General features: G+C 41.0%; 1 protein-coding gene across 2 annotated transcripts in view; it reads left to right on the forward strand.

Moving 5' to 3' along the window:
* The first annotated feature begins 1063 nt into the window (after positions 1-1063).
* The window catches only part of LAMP3 (lysosomal associated membrane protein 3), a 39027-nt gene continuing 13829 nt past the window's right edge, over positions 1064-26261 (forward strand). The window contains exons 1-3 of one of the 2 annotated variants that reach the window (XM_072618353.1): positions 1064-1269; positions 15831-16516; positions 19276-19404. In XM_072618353.1, coding sequence (XP_072474454.1) covers positions 1224-1269; positions 15831-16516; positions 19276-19404 — 861 coding nt within the window. In that variant the 5' untranslated portion in view covers positions 1064-1223. The remainder of the gene's footprint in view (positions 1270-15830; positions 16517-19275; positions 19405-26261) is intronic. The other variant, XM_072618352.1, reaches the window with a different exon arrangement.

Raw genomic sequence — 26261 nt, forward strand, 5'->3', positions numbered from 1 at the left:
TGGTGTCCTGGGGTAGTGTCTGGCATGTGCTGAGACCAGTGGGGTATTTCTGCATTTCCCCAGAGCTACACAGACTCCTGTGGTGGTCTGACCTCTAGAGACTACTTGTTTCCCCAGGGCTACACTGTAGCACATGGTAGTAGTTCTCAGAACTGGAGTCTGCCAGTTCCCCTGGCTATGCTAAGGAATGCGGGGGATCCTGGTGTTATGATTTGCCTGCTCCACCACACTGATGCTCAGGATCTCCCTCTGGTTTGCCCATGACACATTGTTGACTCATTGACCTTACAGTCCACTCAAATACCACAATTAAAAAAAAAAAAAGATGCCTTTTCTGTCTTGTCCTTGTGATGCTAATTTTCATTTTTTCTCTATATCCCTACCACTATGTCTTGCATATAGTAGACACTTAATGAATTCTTATTGAATTGAACTCTTACTAGATTCAGCCCAGTGTTTTAGTCTGTCAAGGACTTTTTAGAATGTTCCCTCTATTCTCCGGTAAGGTGGCTAGCTGTCCACTGACTTAGTTTAGCCACATTGATAAATCTGATCAGTACACCTAAATTTGGGTTCCTTATTACCTGTGAAAACTATGTGAATTAGGTCAGTGATGCTTCCTCCATTTCTGTAGAGGAAGAAGCCAGAACCTAGTTGGTCTAAATATCTCACCCAAAATCATGGATGTCACCTTAGAGTCCCTGAGTTTTGAGAGTCCTATATCCCACTGTGAACCATCTGCACCCTTCTAGTTCACAATGTTCCCCAAGAGGATAGAGGCCCCCTGTAAGGAGCTTGAGGAAAAAGAGATAAGCCCGGGGTAAGTGGGAAGGAAGCTGGTGAGGCCTGAGTCCAGCTCTTGTCACCAAGTGTTTAGCTTAGGTACTTGAGCCTCTGGGGATGTGAGTTTGTCATCCATGGCAAACACTAGAAGTCTTGGTAAAAAACAGGTTCTGTCCCATAAGAGCCATGAAGAGTTCCTTGACCCTGTTGGCTCTGGCTTCTAATGAGAGAGGGCGCCCTAGAAAAATCCATGGGCCTCTTTCATTTTCATCTGCTGCTTCTGAAATGTATTGGACTAAAGCTGCCTCTTCCTTCTTGTGCTCACATGACTTCTAAGGAGTACAAAGTGTGTGGTTTTCAGTTTTTAGCTGGGGAAGCCTGAGAGAGGCAGCAGCAGCGAACCTTCCCTACAGTCGTTCGCAGGACCATCCAGCCCAGTCATGAAGAAAGGGTTAGTGGCGCTGGCAATACTTATCTTCTCTGCTGGTGAGTTACATGTACCCTGCGAACACTATAATATACAGTAAGGGATTCAGGGCATTTTCCTACTATCTCCTGGTATTACTGGAGGCAATAGGGTACAGTGAGGGGAATGAGAGGACCTCAGTTCAAATCCCAACTCTGCCACTTACTACTTGGGTGGCTTCATGGCAGTCTTATGAAACTCATCTATAAAGAAAGAGTTGGATTTAGAGATGACCTCGATGTTCTCTTCCATCTCTCAGTCAGAATTATGATCTTGTATGCTTGTGACCAAGTCAAGGCAAAGACACTCCCTAATACAATGGGGAAAAAATACTTGTATTGATTCAGAAGATCCCCATTTCTGATATGTACTACCTATATGACTTTGGGGAATGAACAAATGAACAAGTTACATCCTAATAGGGAAAGACAATGCATGTGAAAGGTGGTGTTCAGAGAAGGAGGCTTTGGTCTGGACACGGTGAGCTGATGTATAGGACATGTCTTTTCTGGAAGTAATGGCACTTTTGATTTGATAACTATGTCTGGGGCAAAAGATGGGAGGAGGTGGGTCTGAGGGGTTGAATGAATGGTGACAGGCAGTGGGTGAAATGGCCTGGGTGGATAACTGGATGGCTGGATAAGATGAGAAGGTGGGCAAGGTAGACTACATTTTGGTAATGAACTCATCAAACAAAGTAAGGGGCTCTGAAGCCCCTTCCAAATCTTGCTTGATTGTCATACAACTTGACCTGTCCTATCATGTCACTGATTCAAGGCCTACATTAGGGAGGCTTCATTTCTGTTCTAAGACGTCTGCATCTCAGGAATGATGCCCTGGAGCCTTATAGGTTTCTCACAGCACTTTCTCATGTATCCTCACATTTTCTTCCCCAACAACCCTGTAAATTAGACAGAGAAGGTATTATTCAGCTAACTTGACAGACAGAAATGGTCCTAATTCCTGCATGAAATGGGGCAAGGACAGCTTAGATGGGTCATCTGATTGAGAGGGGGGGTATCGGGGAGTTGGACAAGTCAACTTGGGCCTTGTGACCTTGAGCATGTAAGTTTCTTTGGCTCCTTCTTTTTGTCAGTTTCCCCAAAATAGAGGTTAGAAGTCTTGGTAACAGAGATAGCAGTTGAGTTGGTGGGTTAGTTTGGGGGTAGGAGGGTGTCAGTGGAGAGAAGGCTGTTGTTCTGAATCTAACTTACTAATAACTTAATCTAACTTAATTACTTACTACCTATCACTTACTACTTGTATGACCTTGGGCAAATTATCTAACTTCTTTGGGCCTCAGTTTCCTCATCTATAAAATGAGGGGTTGGATTAAATGACTTCTAAAGATCCCTTTTCAATTTTGAAATTCTGACATTCCGCTTAACCTTGGGCCAATCATTTAACCTCTCTGGACCTGGTTCTCACCTATAAACTGACAGGACTGGACTCGGTGATTTTTAATGTTCTTTTTAGCCCTGCATCTATAAGCCTATGAACTGAGGAGTCCTCTCTGGTCCTCAGTTTCTTTGTGAATAAGGTTGTTAGACTGCAAAGCTCCTAAGGTTCATTCTAGCTCCTACGGCCTGTGATTTCATCAGTGTGGAGAATTCTTGGTGTGTAAAATTCTCCCACACATATCTACTTATGCATCATACTATATATATATATATAGAGAGAGAGAGAGAGACATATATAGACACACATATATGTTTATATGTGTGTATGTCTATATTTATGTATGCATACATATCTTATATATAATGTATCATATTCTATATATCACATATGAGAGAGAGAGAATGGCAAGTAACAAAATGTAAGCTGTTGTTGTGCTTGTCCTTCATTTTTGAAGAGGACCATGACATCAGGGAAATGATGACATGACCTGCAGTTGACTTTGATTTGAATGAGGGAGGGCTGTGCAGGTCACCAGCCTCACTTCTCCTCCAGAGCCATCTGGATCCAGTGACCAGATATTCATCAGGATGACTGGAGATGGCCCAAGATGCAATGGGAGACCCTTGCCCTTTTAGACTAAGGCCTTTTTAGGTACTCATTTAAAGCAGAGTAATGCCCATTCAGGGAAGGTCTGTTGATGACTAGCAAACACCAAAGTATTTGTTAATTTAAGGAGCAAAATTTTATTTTATTTTTGGAAGTTAACCAGGGTAAAGTGACTTGTGCAAAGACACATAGTAAGTGTCTGAGGCCAAATTTGAACTTGGGTCCTCCTGACTCCAGGGACAGTGCTCTACCCACTGTACCACCAAGCTGTCCCCAAGGAGTAACATTTTAAACAGGAAAACTTCTGCAGAAATTACATAGAGGTTGAATTACACATAGAATTACACATGCCATACAATCTTTCTGTTGAAATATGTACAACTATTCCATAATCCAATATTCTAGTATGTAAACTAGGTTGCTGGGTACTTTTTAATGTGGAATTTTCCTTTAAATCTCTCTGTCCTGTAGCACAAAAGACTTCATGAAGGGATTTTGATGAGCCTACAACAATGGTACTAGCGTAGAAGGAAACTGAAAACTTAGGCCTGCCAAGGAACACTGGAGGAGCTAAATTAAACTATGAATGTAATCGTTAATAATGGAGTGTTGTAATAAACAAAAAATTAAAAATTGTTTATTAATCATTGAGTATGAGCACTGTAGATTTCAGGAGGATTATGTCATGGGAGTGTAACACAATTAGTGACTGCTGTTGTTAAGTTGCTTTAGCCATCCCTGACTCTTTGTGACCCCATTTGGTGTTTTCTTGGCAAAGACACTGGAGTGGTTTGACGTTTTCTTCTCCAGCTCATTTTAAAAATGAGGAAACTGAGGCAAATAAGGTGAAGTGACCTGCCTGGGGTCATACAGCTAGTATGTCTCTGCGGCCATATTTGAAGTTGGGTCTTCCTGATTCTAGACTCTGTACTCCATGCACTGCTCCACTTAGCTACCCTCTACTAGGGATAGTGACTAACAACAGTGGTAGGAAAGGGCAAACACATTCATTGTACTTATCTGGAGATAACACAAATTCTAGTATAATGAGATAAAATGTGTCTATTATCCATCTCTTCAGAACAGTCTCAACGATATTGGGTGGAATCTTGATCCCTTTCTCCATCTCATGGAGACTACATGATGCTTTCAAAGTGACTTTCATTTCCTAACAGCTTTCCATTTTATTCCAACATATGTTGAGGGGCACAAATATCTGAATAATTCCCAATCAATTAGCGTTTATGAAGCACTTCATTGTAAGCTGAGCACTCTACTATGTCCTTGAGGAGGGGAGATGTTTCAAAGGATCTTGAATCCCAAATATCAGGGTACTCCCTGCACTGGTAGTCCTCCCAACTCATCCACACCTTTTCATCCTCTCTGTCTTGTCAGTCTTCCCTTGAATTCTCCATAGAGATCTGGCCAGTCGACTTGAAAAGTCAAGCCCTTTTCCTGATCCTTTACCATTCTCTGAGTACAAGGACAGCACCCAAATATGGGATAAGGGTAAGGGTGGCAACATATGGAAAGAGCAAGAGACCTGGGTTTGTATCCTACATCTGATCCTCACTAACTCTGGGACCTTGAGTAAGTCGTTATCAACTATCTGGTCTACAAAATGTCAAGGTTAGAGTAGAGAGCTTCTAAAGTCCCTTCTTACTCTAGATCTGTGGTCTAATGGTGCCTACCCACATGAAGGTTATAGTCTTGTAAGAATATCTGAAACAATACAAAAAAAAAAAAACAACCCATGAAGATCAATCCCAGAGCACAATCAGAGTATGCCCACAAGTAAAGGTGAGAAAGGAGAACGTTCCAGACATGGAAGAGGGTTTGTGCAAAGGCACAGGAGTGGGAGACAAAATATTATGAGTGGGATATTTTTGCTGGAACATAGAACACATGAAGAGGATTAATAGGGAATGAGTTCAGAAAAGATAGGCTCAAGTCAAATTGTAAAAGATTCTAAGTGACAAAGAGAAGAATTTATATTTTCCACAAGTCTTTAGAAATTTATATTTTATGTATTTATATATTTTAGAAGTGTTTATATACTTCTATATACTATAGAAGCATTTATACACTTGAGAAGAATTTTTTTTCAACAGGGGAATGAAATGGTTAGATTTGAGCTTCAGGAATATTATTTTGGCAGCTGCATGAAAGATATATATGTGTGTATGTGTATCTATAAATATATACATATCTATATATGCCATAATCACATTACAGTAGTTCCAAATGCATCTCTCTCTGATTCTGAAGTAGCCTCTGGATTCAACCCTCCCCTTCCTGGGGGAAGAGGTCCCTATGCGTTTGGAGAATATCTCACCTGACCTCCCTGCCCCTTCAGAGGGTGCTAATGAGAAGTTTCTTCATTATTTGAATCCTTCTCTGTATACTGTCTCTATAGGCATTTAACTCTAACAGTCCAACTGTAGTTGGGGGATGGGCTCTTCTTAGAAGCTGCTTGGTCCTCTCTTTATTACCCTTTTCCTCTTGACCTCTATGGAATCTGCAAAATGTAAGGCCATTTCTCAATTCTCATCCTTCTCTACCTCTCAGCTGCCTTTGACATTGTCACTCAGCCTCTTCTGCTCGAGACTCTCTTCTCTCTAGGCTTTGGTTACGCTGCCTTCTCTGGATTCTCCTCCTACCTGTAGAGTGTTTGTTCATTTTCAGTCTCCTTTGTGGGATCTTGGAGCAGGTTATACCCTCTAAACCACAGGTATGCTCTAAGGCTCTGGCCTGGGCCCTCTTCTCTTCTCCCTCTATATTATTTCACTTGGTGATCTCATCAGTCGCCATGCATTCAATCATCATCTCTAGATATGTGATTTTCACATCTATTTATCCAGCTCTAATCTTCCTCTTAACCTCTGGTGTTGCATCTCCAAGAGTCTATTGGACATTTGAATTGGATGTGCCATAGACATCTTAAACTCACCATGTCCAAAACTAAATTATTTTTTCCCCAAAACTCTCCCCCTTCCTAACTCCCTACTTGCTGTCAAGGACACCACCATCATTCCAGTCAACAAGACTCATAACCTAGGTGTCATCCATGACTCCTTACTATCTCCCAACCCTCATATTCAATCTGTTGTCAAGTCCCATCAATTCTACTTTCATAATATTTCTTGTATATATCTGATATATACTCTGATATGGTCACCCCTTTGCCACAGGCCCTAATGACCTCAATCACGCACTATAACAATAGCCTTCTGCCTGGTCTGTCTACCTCAAGTCTCTCCTCACTCCTGTCCATCATCCACTCAGATATCAAAGCAATTTTTACAAAGCATAGTCTTACCCTCCATGTCTTACCCTCACCTACTTCTACAGTAAACTCCAGGTATTCCCTATCACCTCCAGGACCAAATCTAAAATCCTCTTTTGGTTTTTAAAGCCCTTCATAACCTGCTTCCTTTCTACCTTTCCAGTCTTCTTAGCCCTTAATCCCTTCCGCATAAATTAGGATCCAGTGACACTAGCTTCCTGTTGTTCCTCAAAGAAGACCCTCCATCCTGATTGCATTTTTACTGGCTGTTCCCTATACCTGGAATTCTCCCTCCTCACCCCTATTCCCTGGCCTCCTTCTAGTCTCATTGAAAATCCCATCTTCTTCAAAGAAACTTTCCTGATTCTCCTCGTGCTAGTGCCTTTCCTCTGAGATTACTTCCAATTTGTCCTGTCTCTATCTTGTCTGTACATCACTGTTTGCACGTTGTCTCTTCCATTAAAACAGGAGCTCCTTGAGGGTGGGGTGTATTTATGCCTTTCTTTGTATCCCCACTACCTAGTATAATGCCTGGTACATTGGAGGTGCTTAATAAATGCTTGTTTTAGCATAGGTGCCCAGGTTGGCTGGAGGACTGATGGAGGGTCCATGAGCCAAGAAACTGAGCCCCTGCTTAACCAAGGAGAGCAAAGGCAGGTGGAGGAGCATCCACTTCTTTGTAGCTAGCGCCTCAGAGCTGTTGAGATAATGGAAGGCATCTTGGACCCTCTAGTTTCCTTTAAGGCTCAGCTCAATTATCACTCTCTCTAAGACACCTTTCCTAGTTCTGCACTTTCTGCAAAAAAAAAAATTATTTACATATTTTTCATTTTCAACATTCATTTCCACAAGATTTTGAGTTCCAAATTTTCTCCCCATCTCTCCCCTCCACCACCCCAATTACCCCTTTCCCCAATCTGCTCTCCCTTCTATCACACCCCTCCCTTCCCTTATCCCCATCTTCTCTCTTTTCCTGTAAGGCAAGATAGATTTCTATACCCCATTACCTGTATTTCTTGTTTTCTAGTTGCATGCAAAAACAATTCTCAACATTCATTCCTTAAACTACCTCAACATTCGCCACTCCCTTCCTCCCTCCCCACCCATCCCCACTGACAAGGCAAGCAATTTAATATAGGATATATATATATATATATATTTGCTAAAGACTTCCATAATAGTCATGTTGTGAAAGACTACTTATATTTCCCTCCATCCTATTCTGTCCCCTATTTATTCTATTCTCTCTTTAGACCTTGTCCCTCCCCTAAAGTTATTACTTCTTATTACTCCCTCTTCCTATTTGCCCTCCCTTCTATCATCCCCCCGCCCCACTTATCACCTTCTCTCCTACTTTCCTATAGTGTAAGACAGATTTTCATACCAAATTAAGTGTGCATGTTATTCCTTCAATAAGCCAAATGTTATGAGAGTAAGCTTCACTTCTTCCTTCTTACCTCCCCCTTTTTCTCCTCCATTGAAAAAACTTTTTCTTGCCTCTTTTATGAGAGATAATTTGGCCCATTCCATTTCTCCCATTCTCCTCCCAATATATTCCTCTCTCACACCTTAATTTTATTTTTTTAGGCATCATCCCTTCCTATTCAACTCACCTTGTGCCTTCTGTCTCTCTGTCTCTCTGTCTCTGTCTGTCTGTCTGTCTGTCTCTCTGTCTGTCTGTCTATCTCTCTCTCTACATATATATATATACACACACACACACACACACACACACACACACACACACACATACATATATATATATATGTCTATATGTATAATCCCTCCAACTACCCAAATACTGAGAAAAGTTTCAAGAGTTACAAATATTATCTTTCCATGTAGGAATGTAAACAGTTCAACTTTAATAATTCCCTTATGATGAAAGAGTTCCTGTTTACCTTTTCATGCTTCTCTTCATTCTTATGTTCGAAAGTCAAATTTTCTATTCAGCTCTGGTCTTTTCATCAAGAATGCTTGAAAGTCCTCTATTTCATTGAATGACCATTTTCTCCCCTGAAGTATTATGCTCAGTTTTGCTGGGTAGGTGATTCTTGGTTTTAATCCTAGTTCTTTTGACTTCTGGAACATCATATTCCAAGCCCTTTGAACCCTTAATGTAGAAGTTGCTAAGTCTTGTGTTATCCTGATTGTATTTCCACAATACTTGAATTGTTTCTTTCTGCCTACTTGCAATGTTTTCTCCTTGACCTGGGAACTCTGAAATTTGACTACAATATTCCTAGGAGTTTTTCTTTTCAGACTGGTGTAAGATGATATCTAGGCTCTTTTTTTGATCATGGCTTTCCGGTAGTCCCATAATTTTTAAATTGTTTCTCCTGGATCTATTTTCCAGGTCAGTTATTTTTTCAATGAGATATTTCACATTGTCTTCTATTTTTTCATTCTTTTGGTTTGGTTTTGTAATTTCTTGGTTTCTTATAAAGTCATTAGCTTCCATCTGCTCCATTCTAATTTTTAAAGAACTGTTTTCTTCAGTGAGCTTTGGAACCTCCTTTTCCATTTGGCTAATTCTACTTTTTAAAGCATTCTTCTCCTCATTGGCTTTTTGGGCTTCTTTTACCATTTGAGTTAGTTTATTTTTAAAGGTGTTATTTTCTTCAACATTTTTTGGGTGTCCTTTAGCAAGCTGTTGACTCGCTTCTCATGATTTTGTTGCATTGCTCTCATTTCTCTTCCCAATTTTTTATCCACCTCTCTTATTTGATTTTCAAAATCCTTTTTGAGTTCTTCCATGGCCTGAAACCATTGCATATTTATTTTGGAGATTTTGGATGCAGAAGTCTTGACTTTTATGTTTTCCTCTGATGGTATGCATTGTTCTTCCTCATTCAAAAGGATGGAAGAAAATACCTGTTCACCAAGAAAGTAACCTTCTACAATCTCATTTTTTCCCCTTTTTTGGGCATTTTCCCAGTCAGTTACTTGACTTTTGGGTCTTTTGTCAAGAGGAGGGTATACTCTGGGGATCTGTAAGTTCTCAGTTCTTCCAAGGTGGCACAATCAAGGGAGAGGAGTTTATATCTCTCCTGGTCTGCACTCTGGTCTGGGAGCTACCAAAACTTTTCTGCCGAAGACGTGCAAGTAGAATTCTCTTTCCAGAGCCTCCACAAGCTCCATCACACTAGCACTCTTCCTCACCCCAGGATTGCCACTCAAGGTTGATATCCAGATCAGCAGCTCAATTCCCCCAGGGTTTTAGGCTGAGGGCTCCAAAAATGGATGCTGCTGCTGCTGCTGCCACCTGGGGCCAAGGCTAGGGGAGGACCCTGCTCCCTTCTCATCCAGGTGAAAAAGTTTTCTCACTGATCTTTAAAGCTATCTTTGGCATTTATGGGTTGAGGGATCTGGAAACTGCAGCTGCTGCTGGGGATTCTGCCCCAAGACCTGCTCGAGTCCTGTCCCTGCTGGTGCTGCATGGTCAGGGCTGGGCTGGGCTCAATGGGCTGTGCTCCACTCCACACCCGGTGTGATAGACCTTTCCTGTCAGCCTTCCAGGCTGTCTTGGGCTGGAAATCTCCTTCATTCTGTCGTTCTGTGGCTTCTGCTGCTCTAGAAATTGTTTAGAGTTATTTTTTACAGATACTTTATGGGCTGTGGGGGAAGAGCTAGAAGGTGCATCTTTCTACTCTGCAATCTTGGCTCCACCCCCAATTCTGCACTTTTTAATGCCCAGCCTCTCATGTTACTCAGTATTTCTTCTATATGACTTGTATTTATTCTGTATATATTTTGGTGTTGACTTCTCTGTGTACAAGACTTGCTTCTCCCCAATACCCTATCAAATTCCACTGCCTAAAGGCAGGATCTATTTTATGTTTATCTCCATGGCCCTCATATCCAGCATGGTATTTGGCACATAGAAGGCACTTAATAAAAGTGAATTTAATTAAATCTCTAAGGTCATAAAATCATGAATTTAGAAGCAGCAAGGACCCTAGAGTCCATACAATCCAAAGTCCTCATTTTGTAGATGAGGAAACTGAGACACAAGGAGGATAAGCTTTTCCCCCACAGTCTGGCTTTGGTGGTAAGCACTAAATTTTGATTCTCAATATTTAAGAGAAGCCATCAGTCAGATAAGCAGGCCCAGATGAGCTGACACAATTAAATTTTTTTCCCCAAACAACTGATTTCCCAATTTATTTAAGTTTAAATTCTAGGCCACCAAATAAAACCCTGCAAAGTCCTGCCCCTTCTTCTCCTTTCCCACTGCAGGCTCCACCCTCTCTCTCTCCTCTCCACTTCCTTCCACATTTTTTATAGCCCAGAATCCATGCCATGAACCATGAGAAGACTCTAAGTAAACAGGAAACTAGCTATTATTGGACACCAGTGGATAAAAGAGCCCCTCTTCCTCAGTGTTGGCTGTAAGTCACAAATTTGCATTTGACCATATGACCATGTTTTCCAAACCAAAGTTGGGACACATAGTAACCAAAAATATTCCTTTTGAAAAGCATCATTAAAGGGCCCTTTCTCTTTGTTCAGAAGTAGAACTACCATTTGGATCTTGTACAGTTAGTCTCAAATCTCATCCAGTTAATCTCTATATGTCTAGTGGGAATGATGAAGATGACAATTTGTGGGAAAAGACTCTCTGGGAAGTACCTGAAGCACATGAGAAGACCCCAATTTGGTCACCAAATTTCCCAGTGATGCTGTAATCATTCAGTTCATACTCATCAAGAAACTTTATATTGATCTAAAAGCCAGAATGCCCCTAGCTCATTGCTGTCACTGCTGTCTGTCCTTCTTTCTTGAAGAGAGCCATGACATTAGGAAGGTGATGCCATGATTTGCCAGTGAATTGGATTTAAGTGAGAGAGGACTGTGCAAAGTCACCAGCACCTACCTGAGATCTCTGTAGAAAGAACCTTGGCTATTATCAAGCTGGATATTATTAACATAAAAGAAAAGATAGAATATATCCTCTTCAGATCTTGACTCACATTACTCAGAGAAAGAATAGCTACATGTTAGCCCCAAATAGTGTAATCACTTTTAAGTGGAATAGTATGAGAAAATGTTTTCTCCCAGACTAAATGCATACAAGAGTTCTGGTCCAGGGAGAAGCCAAGATGGCAGAGTAGAAAGACACACATATGCTAGCTCTGAACCCACAGCCCATAAAATATCTGTAAAGAAATCCTCCCAACAAATTCTGGAGCAGCAGAAGCCACAGAACAACAGAGTGGATGAGATTTCTGTTCCAGAGAGCCCTGAAAACCTGATGCGAAAGGTCCGCAGCACACTGGACCCAGAGCAGAGCCCAGCCCTGCCTTGACTGCGCAGCACCAAGGGGAGCAGATCCGAGCAGGCTTCAGGGACAGAATCTCTGGGGGCCATGTGGGTCCCTCCACCCACAGGTGGCGGGAGTTGGTGAGAGAGTCTTTTTGGGTGGCCGACAGGGGAGTGGGGTGTCCCTGTGGCTCGGGAGGCAGCGGCAGGGGCAGCAGTGGACAGGGGCTCCCCAAGCAGGCAGGAGCCCGGATCCATTGTTGAAGGTCTCTGCATAAACTCCCTGAGGGAATTGAGCCCTGAGTGGCAGCACTGCCCCCACCTGAGCACCTGAACTTAATCTCACACTGAATAGCAGCCCCACCCCTGCCCAAAGCCCTGAGGCTGGGAAGCAGCTTTTGAATCTCAGACCCCAAGCGCTGGCTGGGCAGATCTGGAGGCATGGTGGGTGTAGAAAGAAAACTCAGAAGTCAAGTCACTGGCTGGGAAAATGCCCAGAGAAGGGGAAAAAAAATAAGACTACAGAAGGTTACTTTCTTGGTGAACAGATATTTCCTCCCTTCCTTTCTGATGAGGAAGAACAATGCTTACCATCAGGGAAAGACACAGAAGTCAAGGCTTCTGTATCCCACACATCCAAAACAAATATACCATGGGCTCAGGCCATGGAAGAGCTCAAAAAGGATTTTGAAAATCAAGTTAGAGAGGTGGAGGAAAAACTGGGAAGAGAAATGAGAGAGATGAAAAAAAAAAGCATGAAAAGCACGTCCACACCTTGCTAAAGGAGACCCAGAAAAATACTGAAGAAAATAACACCTTGAAAAATAGGCTAACTCAATTGGCAAAAGAGGTTCAAAAAGCCAATGAGGAGAAGAATGCTTTCAAAAGCAGAATTAGCCAAATGGAAAAGGAGATTCAAAAGCTCACTGAAGAAAATAGTTCTTTCAAAATTAGAATGGAACAGATGGAGGCTAATGACTTTATGAGAAACCAAGAAATCACAAAACAAAACCAAAAGAATGAAAAAATGGAAGATCATGTGAAATATCTCACTGGAAAAACAACTGACCTGGAAAATAGATCCAGGAGAAACAATTTAAAAATGATGGGACTACCTGAAAGCCATGATCAAAAAAAGAGCCTAGATATCATCTTTCATGAAATTATCAAGGAAAACTGCCCTGAGATTCTAGAACCAGAGGGCAAAATAAATATTGAAAGAATCCACTGATCACCACCAGAAAGAGATCCAAAAAGAGAAACTCCTAGGAACATTGTGGCCAAATTCCAGAGTTCCCTGGTCAAGAAGAAAATATTGCAAGCAGCTAGAAAGAAACAATTCAAGTACTGTGGAAATACAATCAGGATAACATAAGATCTAGCAGCTTCTACATTAAGGGAATAGAAGGGCATGGAATATGATATTCCAGAAGTCAAAGGAACTAGGACTAAAACCAAGAATCACCTACCCAGCAAAACTGAGCATAATACTTCAGGGAAAAAATGGTCTTTCAATGAAATAGAGGACTTTCAAGCATTCTTGATGAAAAGACCAGAGCTGAAAAGAAAATTTGACTTTCAAACACAAGAATGAAGAGAAGCATGAAAAGGTAAACAGCAAAGAGAAGTCATAAGGGACTTACTAAAGTTGAACTGTTTACATTCCTACATGGAAAGACAATATTTGTAACTCTTGAAACTTTTCAGTATCTGGGTATTTGGTGGGATTAAACACACACACACACACACACACACACACACACACACTCAGCACAGATTGAGCTGAATAGGATGGGATCATATCTTAAAAAAATGAAATTAAGTGGTGAGAGAGAAATATATTGGGAGGAGAAAGGGAGAACTGGAATGGGGCAAATTATCTCTCATAAAAGAGGCAAGCAAAAGACTTTTTAGTGGAGAGAAAAAAAAGGGAGGTGAGAGAAAAACATGAAGTTTACTCTCATCACATTCCACTAAAGGAAGGAATAAAATGCACACTCATTTTGGTATGAAAACCTATCTTACAATACAGGAAAGTGGGGAGAAGGGGACAAGCAGGATGGGGGGGATGATGGAAGGGAGGGCAATGGAAGGAGGGAGCAACTTGAAGTCAATACTCTTGGGGAGGGACAGGATCAAAAGAGAGAATAGAAGCAATGGGGGCAGGATAGGATGGAGAGAAATATAGTTACTCTTACACAACACAACTATTGTGGAAGTCATTTGCAAAACTACACAGATATGGCCTATATTGAATTGCTTGCCTCCCAAAGGGAATGGGTGGGGAGGGAGGGATGAAGAGAAGTTGAAACTCAAAGTATTAGGAACAACTCTCGAGTACTGTTCTTGCTACTAGGAAATAAGAAATACAGGTAAAGGGGTACAGAAAGCCATCTGGCCCTACAGGACAAAAGAGAAGATGGGGACAAGGGAGGGATGACAAAAGAGAGGGCAGATTGGTGATAGGGGCAATTGGAATGCTTGGTGTTTTGGGGTGGGGGGAGGGGACAAATGGGGAGAAAATTTGGAACCCAAAATTTTGTGAAAATGAATGTTAAAAGTTAAATACATTAATAAAAAAAATTTTAAAAAAAGAGTTCTGGTCCACTTGTTATGAGATTAGCCCTCCATAAAGTATTCTCTTACTGGCAGGAGTCTAGGGGATCATTCAATTACTTCAGAACTAAAGAAAAACATTCAGAGAATCTAAGGACAGTGTATTTAAGGGACAAGAACCTAAGGGATACCCTTCATGGAAGTAAAAATTTGCTGCACTAGAAAGAAAAATTCTATTTATGTTTCTTAATGTAGTTATTGAGTCCATCTCCACAGGAGAGGCTGCTAAGGATTATCTGAACTTGTATGTAAATCAGCAGGGCCCTTTATTTAGGAACATATAACTTCCTCTTTGGTACAAAGCAGCAGGGTGCATAGGAAGGGTGGATATTGTAGCCTGGCCCCAATCTTACTTTTCAGTCTTTTCATATATTACTCCTCTTCTCAAACTCTGTAACCTTACCAGATTGACTTTTGCCTTTTATCCCTCTCCCATTTTCAGGTCTTGACACTGTCTGATCTCTCTGCCTGGAATGCACTCCCTCCTCATCTTTGCCTCTCATAATCTCTTCTTTCCTTCCAACTCAGTTCAGCTCAAGTACCATTTTCTACATGAAGTCCTTCCTGATATTTCCCAGCTGCTAGCACCTTCCCCACCCCTCCCTCATACTACTTTGCAATTATTTTATATAGGGTTGGATATGTATGGGTAACTAGCTGGCTAGGGAACTGTGCTAGACTTGGAGTTAGGAAGCCGTGAATTCACATCTTGCCTCCAACACTATCTGGGAGAAGCTCCACAAATCATTTAATTTCACAGCCAGTTTCCTCACCTGTAAAATGGGCATAATGCTGATGTTTCCAATCAATATTCTCCTCCAGTTCATTTACCAAAGATAATGATTACATAATGTCTATCCCCAATCAGGAAATTGGTACCAAGAGCATCTGGTTTTCCCCAGGAAGAATGGGATGATCAAGGCTTAGATTCTTGACCTTTTGTCACTTCTTTGCTGCTCCCACTGACTACAGAATTTCCATTAGTTCATCTGTTCCAGGTGGACCCTTCACTAAGCAAGCACAGAGAGCAACATTTGGCAGCCAACATTCCAGGGTCAAGTTTCGGGTGTGGTGCAGAGAGAGTGACTTTACTGGGGAAGGGGATGGAGGAGACCAAGACTGAAATTTAGCCAAATTATTGTTTTATAGAATGTTCAGTGGTTGTGAAAAGAAAAATCCCACAATTATTATGGGATAGCATAGTGCCATGGGAAAAGTGCTGAACTGAATGTTACAATCCTGAATTCAAATCCAGGTTACTTGTATGACTTTGAGTAAGTTATGTCACCTCTATAAGTCTCAGTTTCTTGAACTGTAAAATAGGGAGGTTGGATCAGATGACCTCTAAAAAATTCCTTCTAGTCCTAGATCAGTGGCTATCTTTTAACCCATCCATTTCCTTATTTGCAGCAATTCTGAGCTACTACAGTGCTATAACGAATAGGAAATTGGTAGATGTCAGTGGATACCCAGGCTATGTCACCAAAGAAACAGCTCTCATCCACCCAACCAGCCATGCCTCCCATGACATTGACCAAACTGGAGCAAGAGATAGCCACACTGCCTCTAACTGGCAAATAACCCAGGCAACCTTGAAAACAATGGCCACCCAGTCAACAGGGGCAAGCACACGGTCAGCTGGTCCAACAACCCTCACTGATGGAACTACAAAGTTCCCACAAGACAGCACCCAAACCACAACCACCGTGAATACAAACACCCCAGCTGCTCCTGGGTCATCCCCCACCACACCTCACACAGAATGGTCAAGTACACCCATGACCCAGATGACCACGGCAACTCAGTCAACAGCTGGTCATACAACCTTAGGAATGGCTTCATTAATGAGCCCGCTAGACAACCAGACCTCCCTGACAACACCTGGAACCACAACCCCAGCCAAAGGAAAGACCACTCAGGCTATCAACACCACACACCATGTCACCACCACAACTTCATCAATTACGACAACTGTTGGGCCCACTCTTGTTCCTCATCCATCATCCCCTCAAACCGGGACTTATCTGGTTTACAATGGAAGTAAGGCATGCATGAAAGCTGACATGGGACTGCAGCTGCTCATTCAGGACAAGATGGTAAGATGGGGGACAGAAGAATGGGAAAGCAGGGGGATGGCCTTGGGTACTTCATTACATAGGAGAGATTTTGCCTTCCTTCTTGATGAACCTATAATCAAGGAGAATTTTCTCCCATTTATAACTTGATAAATAGTCTGAGTGTGGTAACTTGAAGCTCCCAGGTTGAGACTTTTCCAAAGTCCAGGGATCTGGATCTCTCCCCAGATCAAAAGTCTGGGGAGAGTCAATTGCTAAATTTTCTGGGTAGCTTTTACTCCTCAAAAATCGGCAAACTACAAATCAGAGCTTGATATAAATTTGCATTGCTGATGGTCTAGATCAGAAGTTCCTAAAGTGGGCAATACCACCCCTTGGGGGACACTGAAATGATCCAGGTACAATTAAGGGGCATTGAATAAAAATAAGGGGTCAGTGGAAGCATAAGGAAAGAAGAGAAGAACATTTTAGAAAACCTGTCAAACATTTCATCTGTTGTGTAACAGAGTTAAAGTCATATTGATTGAGTTATTTTCCAAATAAATACACAAAATGTAAGTTATAATTGATCAGTGGTCAAGTCCCCCAACAGGTCTTAACAGGCACGTGCTGGCAGGTGAGCAGTAGAGCATTGTCAAGATGTCCGGCATACATTAGCAGAATATATGTGTGTAATGACTTGTTTACAATACAATACTATACAGTTACAAGATGCAATACTATATCATCAAAACTTCAATGCAGGAAAAAGTCCACAAATTTATAATAAAGTATTAAATTTAAGATCCATCATTTTGTTTAAAAAAAAGTTCTATTTTTTTTTAAATAATAATTTTTTTCTTAAAAAAAACCACTAAAGGGCTAAAGAAAGCAGATTTCCAGGAGGGTGCTGACTAATTTTTTTTAAGAGGGCAGTAGGCCAAATAAGTTTGGGAACCTCTGTTCTAGATTTTAAAAAAAAGAAGAAGAAAATATTAATCATTCAGCTTTAACTTGAAAATGTGTCTTTCTTTTCTGAAGAGTAGATTACTGACAATTTACATTCCTCCTGGGTCCCATAGTTAATGAAAGTCAAGTGCAAGATTTGAACCAGTCTCCCTGACTTCAAACTCTGTATACCATCTACTGTACAACATTACCTCTTAGAAAGGTAAATACGTAGTAGCAACTGAATTACTGCTCAACTAAAGGCCTAATTGGTTTCAAACAGTGAGTGAAAGTAAGAGAAAATGTCCTAAGGAAGGACATTTTTACCCCAGAATTAAATCCACATATACTTCACTTGAAATTAAATCAAAGTTATGGTATGGTCTAGTGGAAAGAATGCTGTACCAGCTATTGGGGGTTCCAGCTCCTGTCTCCTGGTCTGCCAATAGCTGGCCAGTGACCTCTGATGACAACTGGGTTAGCCTCCCTGGTTTGTAGTTCCCTCATCAATAAGATGAGAGGGATAAGCCCAATGAGTTCCAAGGTCTCTTGTGGATGAGAATCAGCATGGTAGAGTGGGAAAAGTATGGACTCTGGAGTCCAGTGGCCTGAGTTCAAATCCTGGCTTTTGTAACTTGCTCCCTGCAGGGTTTTAGGCAGGACACTCCATCTCCAGAGGTCTTAGTCTCCTCATCTCTGTAATGCAGGGATAGGACTAGCTTTTCTCTAAGATCCCTTGCAGCTTGGAGTTTATGATCCTGCAAAGTCCAGGGTTACAAAAGCAGGTAAGGAAAGCTTGGACAGAAGGGATTATCTCTTAAATAGCACAAGAGTTCTTTCCGTAGCAAGCTCTCCCAGCACACCTACATTACAAGTCTGTTGACAGAAATTAGATATTTCCCATAACTTCTTATAAACATATTGATGACAGATTTTGTGAAATGGGAGACCCCTGTAGGTGGATTCATTCTGTAAACAGCATTGGGATGTTATCAATAACGACAACAGTAATAGTCATAGAAATGTTAGCCCTTATAAAGTGCTTTCTGGAGATTAACTCCTCTAATCCTCACAAGTCTATGAGGTAAGAACTATAATTATCCCCATTTTACAGATGAGGAAACTGAGACTAAGTTAAGTAACTTGCCTAGTGTCACAAAGCTAGTAAGCTTTCCTGTCTCCCAGTTCTTCATTCTATTCCTTGCTCGCCTTACCTGCTACTGAATATACTTAATTTTGAAAGAAGCAACAGGATATAGTGGAAAGAGTACTGGCTTTGGAACTGGAAGATCTGAGTTCAAATCCTCCCTGTGCCATTGACTCCCTATGTGACCTTGGGCAAGGCCAGTTTCTTCACCTGTAAACTGAGGGAGTTGGACTCAATCAGAGCTTCTTAATGTGCAGGGGGTCTACACCTCCAAGGGATCTGGATAGATTTCAGGGTATTCATGAAGTTGTATATGGGGGGAATAACATCTTTATTTTCACTGACCTCTAACTGAAATATGTATGTCCTTCAACTATTTAAGAACATATTTCTGAGAAGTCTTCCATAGATTTCATCGGACTGCCAGAGGCCCATAACACAAAAAATAGTTAAGACTCTCTGGAGTCAATAAGTAACCTTGAAGAGTCCTTAAAGTTCCAAACCCATGCTCCTCTTTTGTTTCATGGGCACAGCTGGAATTCCCAGGTGAGCCCCTCCCCCCAAGTTAAGGCCTAGCCTTTTGCTCCTTGGCTCTACAAGGGACTCAGCTTGTTTGGGGAGGTAGTGGGGAGAACAGGACTGGACACCTGAGAGATTGGATCTTGTTTCCCATTTCACTGAGGTGCTCTGTCTCTCTCTGGCTTAGTATCCTTCAGCTCAAATGTACTTCAATCTCAACCCCAATGTGACTCGAGCATCAGGGATCTGTGGCCCACAGAGAACCAACCTTCTCCTAACTTTCCCAGGTGGATATGTAAACTTGACCTTCGTGAAGGTAAGAAAACCTTAGCTTTTTTTTTCTTTTATCAGCTGTGAGTGGGGTAGGCTTTCCACACTGTGACCCAAGAAGAGATAGTACGCTTCTAAGCCTTCAACCTAACCCTTCCAGGAAGCAAATCTTCAAGTCTTTGAAATCTTTACAGATAAGACCTTTGGGGGAGGACCAGGGGAAATTGCCACACTTTCTATTTGCTCTCTCTCTCCTTCAGACCCCTTCAGTGAAGGAAATTAGCTCCACTTGGGCTGCCTCAAGTGAGTCATTAGGCAGGTGGTTTGTGAAGGAGGTGAAGTAGGAAGTTGTACAAATGAGCAAACCCTCAAAAATTCCCATATAAGTCCAGTGCCTGGTGTCCCTAAGAATAACTCAAGCAGGAACTAACCACCATCCCCAGTCCAAAATGCAGGGACTCTCCAGGATGGACTTGGAGACAAGACTTCAGGTGATTTGAAGACCTAATGTCCCCATTGCTCTGAGGAAAGGGTAGTGACCAATGCACCTTCCAGAGCCTATACTCTTCTGGGTAACCCCAGACTGTCTCCCTAATGTTTCTTAAAGTGAAAGAGCCTAAGGCTGAGGTGGAGTGGTCATCAAGCATACATCAACACTCCAGACTGGGGGTGTTCCTAGCTGGGCCTCCATTTCCTCATCTGTAAAATGGACTAGATTGAGCATTCTTAACTTTCATTTTTCTTTTTTTCTTTTTTTTATCCTTTTTCTGGGTCACAGACCCTTTCAGAAGTCTGGTAAAGCTTAAGGATCCCTTCTCAGAATGAAGTTTTGAAATAAGTGAAAGTCATGTAAATTTCAGTTAGGAGTTAGTGAAAACAAAGATATAATTTTTCTCCATCCAAATTCATGGACTCTTGGAATCTGAATTAGATTCTTGTTTCTAAGGTTCTTTCTGTCCTAAATCGATGTTTCTCAGGGGTCCCTGAGTCACTTCTGTTCCTCTCTTTCATCTCAAAGGGCTGTTGCCTCTTCAGGCACACTCTCCTCCCCTTCTGTGCAGAAATTATTCTGAAGGGGAAAGTCTTGCTCCTTGTTTGAGTCGCTTTTTTCTTTCAGAATAGAAACTGAGTTTTCTGGATGTATAATTTAGATTAAGAGGTAAGAGAAAGCCACATAGGGGAAATCAATCTCAGAGATGTGCCCCCATACGCACATCCTTCCATCTGCAGGCAGTGTGATTTAGACAGGAGAGGATTTCAGTTTCCATCTCCTGCTCCCCTTGCCAGCTGTGAAACCACTGTCTAGAAAAGCCAAACATTTCCTGTTCCCATTAAGAGCTCCTTTTACTAAAAGCACATGGAAATCACTAAGCACCTCCCTCAAAGACTATTGGTGAGCATCAAATGAGATATTTGTAAAGGGCTTAGCACAGTGCTGGTACTCAGTAGGGACTTCACAAATATTTGTTGCTTTCCCTTTCTCCCTGGATCTCAGAACCTGTGAGGCAAAGAATGAGATTCAAGAGAAATCAAGAACAAAGGGAGAAACAGGCTAATTCTGGAGTGCTCAAAGTCCAATGTAGCTGCTCCTATCTGTGGTTGTTTTACTGTGTCTTTCTTTAAAAAAACAAAAACAAAAACCCTTTTATTGACATCTCTTTTAACATTACCCAAATCTCCTCCTGTAACCCTCCCACTCCCCTGTGACAGAATCATTCCATATAATAATTTTTCCCTGTGCCTTTCACAGGTCAATTTTAAATCAATAAGCATTCTTATTTATGAAGCAGTTACATAGCTACCCATATATCTATTATATAATAATCCTTTGGAAAGGTCAAGTCTGGAGTCAAAAGACCTGGGTGCAAATGCTGACTTTGATGTTTATTAGCTGACCTTGGACAAGTCACTTATCCCTGGGCCTCAGTTTTCTCATCTGTAAAAATGAGTGTAAAAATGACTAAATATCCTCTAAAGTCTTTTCAGCTCTAGATATGTAATGCACATAAAGTGCTTTGTGAACTTCAAACAAGTCGGTTATTATAATTGATCAATTTCAGAGGAAATTTCAGTTCCATGGACCACAGGGCAGAGTAGCAACTCCAACAACCTCGTTATATTCCTTTTGTTAAATCTGAAACAAACGTGTCCTAACTTGCTGCTGAGAGCTGGAAAGGACCTTGGAGATGGTTAATTCTTCCTACAACTGAGAACGCCATCCATGCATTTTTTTCTGGGCTGTGTAATCTATATTCTAACCATCTGTGCCCCACAAAATGGTGGCCCTGGGGCTTTTGCATGCTGCCTACCTAATTTTCCCTTTTCAACATCAATTATCCTCTTCTATGTAGTCTTGTGCAGTCAGAGAAATGACCAGTCATTCCAAGAGAGGATAATGCATACGTCAATTTCTCCATTTTGGGAAGAGTTAAGGATCCCTGAGGAGAGTCTAACCAGGTGTTCTCTTTTGGAAGCAAGATGTATCTACTACAGATGTACCACGTACTCAGCAGCCTTACTGCTGCTGCTCTGCACAACCCTGTTAGGATCCTCTTGCCCTACTCCAAAGGTACCAAACCTCTTTTCTCCTCAAACGTGTCATCGTTCCCTCAGTGCCCCCATTTTCAGCAGATGACATGGTTTCATTGAAAAGACTGAGGCCGTCTGATAGGAGCTCTGCCAAGTTCCATTCTCTGCGTCATGACTGTTTTCATTTCCTTTTCTTTGGATCACAGATCTGCCTTAATTAAGGCTCCTCCCTCCTCCAGGACCTTGCTCTAGATCTCAGCCTCTCTCTCTCATGCAGCCTCAATCTCTCCTTTTCTGCTTCTCCTTCACTGCCCACAAACATTCCCCATCTGCCCAAACCAAAACTTCACTTGTTCCTCTTCTCAAATCTCCCTACAGTAGAAAGAAAGCTCCATTGAAAGTCAAAGACCTGGGTTTACTGTCTGGTTGACCAGAGGCAAAACACTTGATCCTTCTGAGCCTCATTTCTTTCACTGTAAAATGAAGGAGTTAGAATAAGTCATCTAAGGTCACTTCCAACTATAAATCTATGATACTCTTCTCCCCTTCACGACTAAAGGTTTGGAAGAAATTGTCTGCCCTCAAGGCCTCTTCTTCATCACCACCTACTACTCTCTTGATTCCTGGCTTCTGACCCACACAAACCTTAGCATAAGACTGTTTTCTCAAAGACTGCCCACTAAAAATGAAGTAATCACCAATCCCAGAGGTCCTCATTCAGTGCTTTGTCCCTTCACCAACTTCTAATCCTCTTCTCAAACCCTTTAAAAAAAAAAAAAAAAGGATACACCCGAAGGCCCTGAACTCATTCTCCATATACTTTCTCCCTTGGCTATTTTCATTCATAGCTTCAAGGACCGTCTTTATCCAACTGATGCTCAAAAAGATGGCATTAGCCTTGGTCTCTCTCCTGGGCCCCAGATCTACATCTTCATCTGCCTACAAGTTGATCTCTACCTGAACATCATATCCTAACCACTTGTACACACACACACACACACACACACACACACACACACGCACGCATGCATGCACGCACTTACACATATACACATCCCTCTAAGTTCACTTGTCCCAAATAACGTTGTTGTTTTAATCCTCCTTTTGGTGGGAGGGAAAGAGAAGAGGAGAGAGAGACAGAGAGAAACAGAGAGAGACAGAGATAGAGACAGAGAAAGACAGAGAGACAGGGAGAGAGATAGAGAGGAAGGAAGGGAGAGAGGATTTATTTAGCACTTACCACATGCCAGGCACTATACTAAGTTCTGGGGACACAAATACACGAAGTAGAGATAGTACTCCAAAGAGCTTACATTCTGATAAGAGAAGACAGCACATAAAAGGCAGATGGAAAGGTAAAGTAGTGTGTAGAGAAGCATGGAGTGGAGGCAGCCAGGAAGTAAGAAGGAGGCCTAGATCCCAGCAAGATGAGGCCAAAGCCAGCCTATCAGAGCCCAGAGTGATCACAGAGGTGAAATCCAAGGTCCTGGTAGGGGGGGAAGTAGAGGTGTTGACCCCAGTGGAGATGGCATCCTTTGGAGATGTTAAGAATCTAATATTGGGGGGGGGGGAGTTACTTTCAATCATGAACAAGAGAAAACCTGGTAGAAAGTTCCCTCGGAGCATCAGAGTAGAACCTGGAAGCCTTGCATCACAAGGGATGTATTTTTCTTGGTGCCTTACTGGATTTATGCACTGTTAAGAGTGCATTATATTTATATTCAGCACCAAAAAGGAAATATAAACCTGTGGGCTTGACCTTTGCTCTTTAATCTACAAAAATTCTCGTGAGCTATTCAGCTCCACACTCTGTCGCAGAAGTGAGCCTTGCTTGTGCTATTTCTGAGGAAAACAGTAAACACTGCATGATGTAACTCATTGAGTGGAGGCACAAAAAAAAGAAAGGTCAGTTTTGGAAAGACAATGTTAGGAACCCAATAGTAAGACGAAAAGATCTCACCTTATTTGATTCAGCTCCTCAAGTACCCCCAAATGAAATGAAAATATAATTGGGAGATATTTTTAAAAACAAATAAAAATAGAATAGGACCTAAATAGTGTTAATATATATTTGTCAACATCAATGTGTTGCCCACAGGGATCTTTATGTACCAGTTTAGGGGCACCTTTTTCTATGTGAGTTTGACACCACTGTTCCAATCTTTCAAGACCTCTACGAATCCTGGCTCTGTTTTTCAGAATTGTAGCCATCCCTCCTTGCTATATGTCATCTACAAATTTGATAAGCACACTACCCATCACTTTACCTAAATAATTAAATAGCATAGGACAAACCAGGGTTTTGGAGATACTCCCCTGAAGACATCCTTCCACATTGACTTACAATTAATGGCGATATTTTGAGTCTAGACAATAAGTCAATGTTGAATCCACCAAACTGTACTCTGATCTCATCCATAATTCTTCATCTTAATCATAAGAATAGAGCAAGATTCTATCTGGTGCTTTGCTAGGTCAGCTCCATATAAAATATTTGCCTAATCCATCAATTTAATAACCTGTGAAAAATGGAAATCAATTTAGTCTGCTTTTCTATCTTTTCTTATTGTGTGTTTAAGTTTTTTATTCATTTATTTTAAACTTAAATGCTAAAATTTAAACACACAATAAGAAAAGAAAAAAAGCATTGCTATGTACACATGAGAGGATTCAAAATATATAGCAATAAATATACATGGCAATAAATTGCCATTTCAAGAAAACCTATATAATAATTCCTACACTTTGTGTTCAGACCTATCTTTTCTTTGCTTCCTTGTAAATTTTCTTTTTTTCTCTGCTTTTTACTTTGTTCTTTTTCCCACCTTCCTCCCCCCCTCCAAGAAGGCTACAATTAAGTATATACATATGCATACACACATACATATATACATATGTATAGCAAACATAAGAGAAGAAAACATATATATACATACAAACACATATATACACACACAAACATATATACATATACTCATATATGCATCCACTTAGATATCTATAATCATACTCATATATATATACATATATACATTCATATGCATCTATATAAGACTGTATTAAACTTGTTTGTCCTCTGTTTCTCTGAGGGTGGATGTTATCTTCATATGTCCAAAGATTTCCATGGTTTTCTAAGTCCACTAACTCACCATTTCCTACACACAGCAAATTCCTACACGGCAATATTCCAACCTTATGGTGTCCAGTTATTTTAAATAGTCTAAAACTATATTGATTAATATGACTGACACATAGTGTAGTTTCCCTCTTTTTCTCTTTTGATTAAGTCTATTTTTACCTTTTTTGATTAAATCTATTTTAGCTAATTTTAGTTCTAGTCTTGAGGATGACACACTAACTTTGTGATCATTATTCTTTTTCCTAAATATTAATTAACCATCTCTTTATTAATACATCCTAAAATTCTACCAAGAATCCAAGTCAACTCCACTGCCTAGAAGTTTCAACTCAATTTGCTACAATTATTTTTATCAGGACAATGTTTCCCCTTGTTCAGTGTTATCTTTCTCTTGTTCTGAGTCTTTCAAGTATCACTTACAAACACTCAGCAATTCTATCTACTAATTCTTTCAGTATGCAAGGATGTAGTTCATTTGCACTGAGTGACAAAGTCAAGAGAAATAGATGCTCTCTTACCTTCTCTTCTAAGTACTAGGTGCCCTTCTTATGAACTAATCAGTAACTAATATTTTGTCCTTCCAATCTAAAAGTCATTCTCCTTGGCAGAGAAAACAGAAACAAAATAAGTATTGAATATTTCTCTCCTCTCTGTTTTCAGTTACCATCATCCCGTCTACTCAGAGCAACAGTCTAACGTTTCTTTGATTTTTGTCTTTTCCTCAATCTAGTTGATTTTTCATAAATCAAATCCTTTTCATATCCTTAGCTTTCCTCCCCAGCCTCATCTCATTTTGAGCTTTAGCAAACTTAAAGCTATTATTTCAGAAATCTGTCATGTTTTTCTATTCATCCTTCATTACTCGGTATTACAGAGAGAGAGACAGAGAGAAAGAGAGAGAGAAAGATATTGTATGATGCTGTCTGGTTCAGAAGGCCGGAATGACTATGTTGGATGTGAGACGTGACAGCATGGAAGCCGACAAAGGCATGAATTATCCAATGAAGAGAGGAATTCTTTCTCCATTGCTAACGAAAATGTCATAGGTGCCCAGAGGTCACTTTTGAGGATCGTTTCAAGTACTGAGAAAAAGCTAGAAGGTGCCAAGAAAAAAGCAGCAGATAACCTGAGAATATAGAGAGAAAATTGAGACATCAATAAGAGATATTTGCAATAATGTACTGCCTCTACTGGAAAAAGTTTTCCACCCCTAATGCTTCAAAAGCAGAAAATGA

The sequence above is a fragment of the Notamacropus eugenii genome, chromosome 6 (genome assembly GCF_028372415.1).
Source record: "Notamacropus eugenii isolate mMacEug1 chromosome 6, mMacEug1.pri_v2, whole genome shotgun sequence".
In the NCBI taxonomy this organism is placed as follows: domain Eukaryota; kingdom Metazoa; phylum Chordata; class Mammalia; order Diprotodontia; family Macropodidae; genus Notamacropus; species Notamacropus eugenii.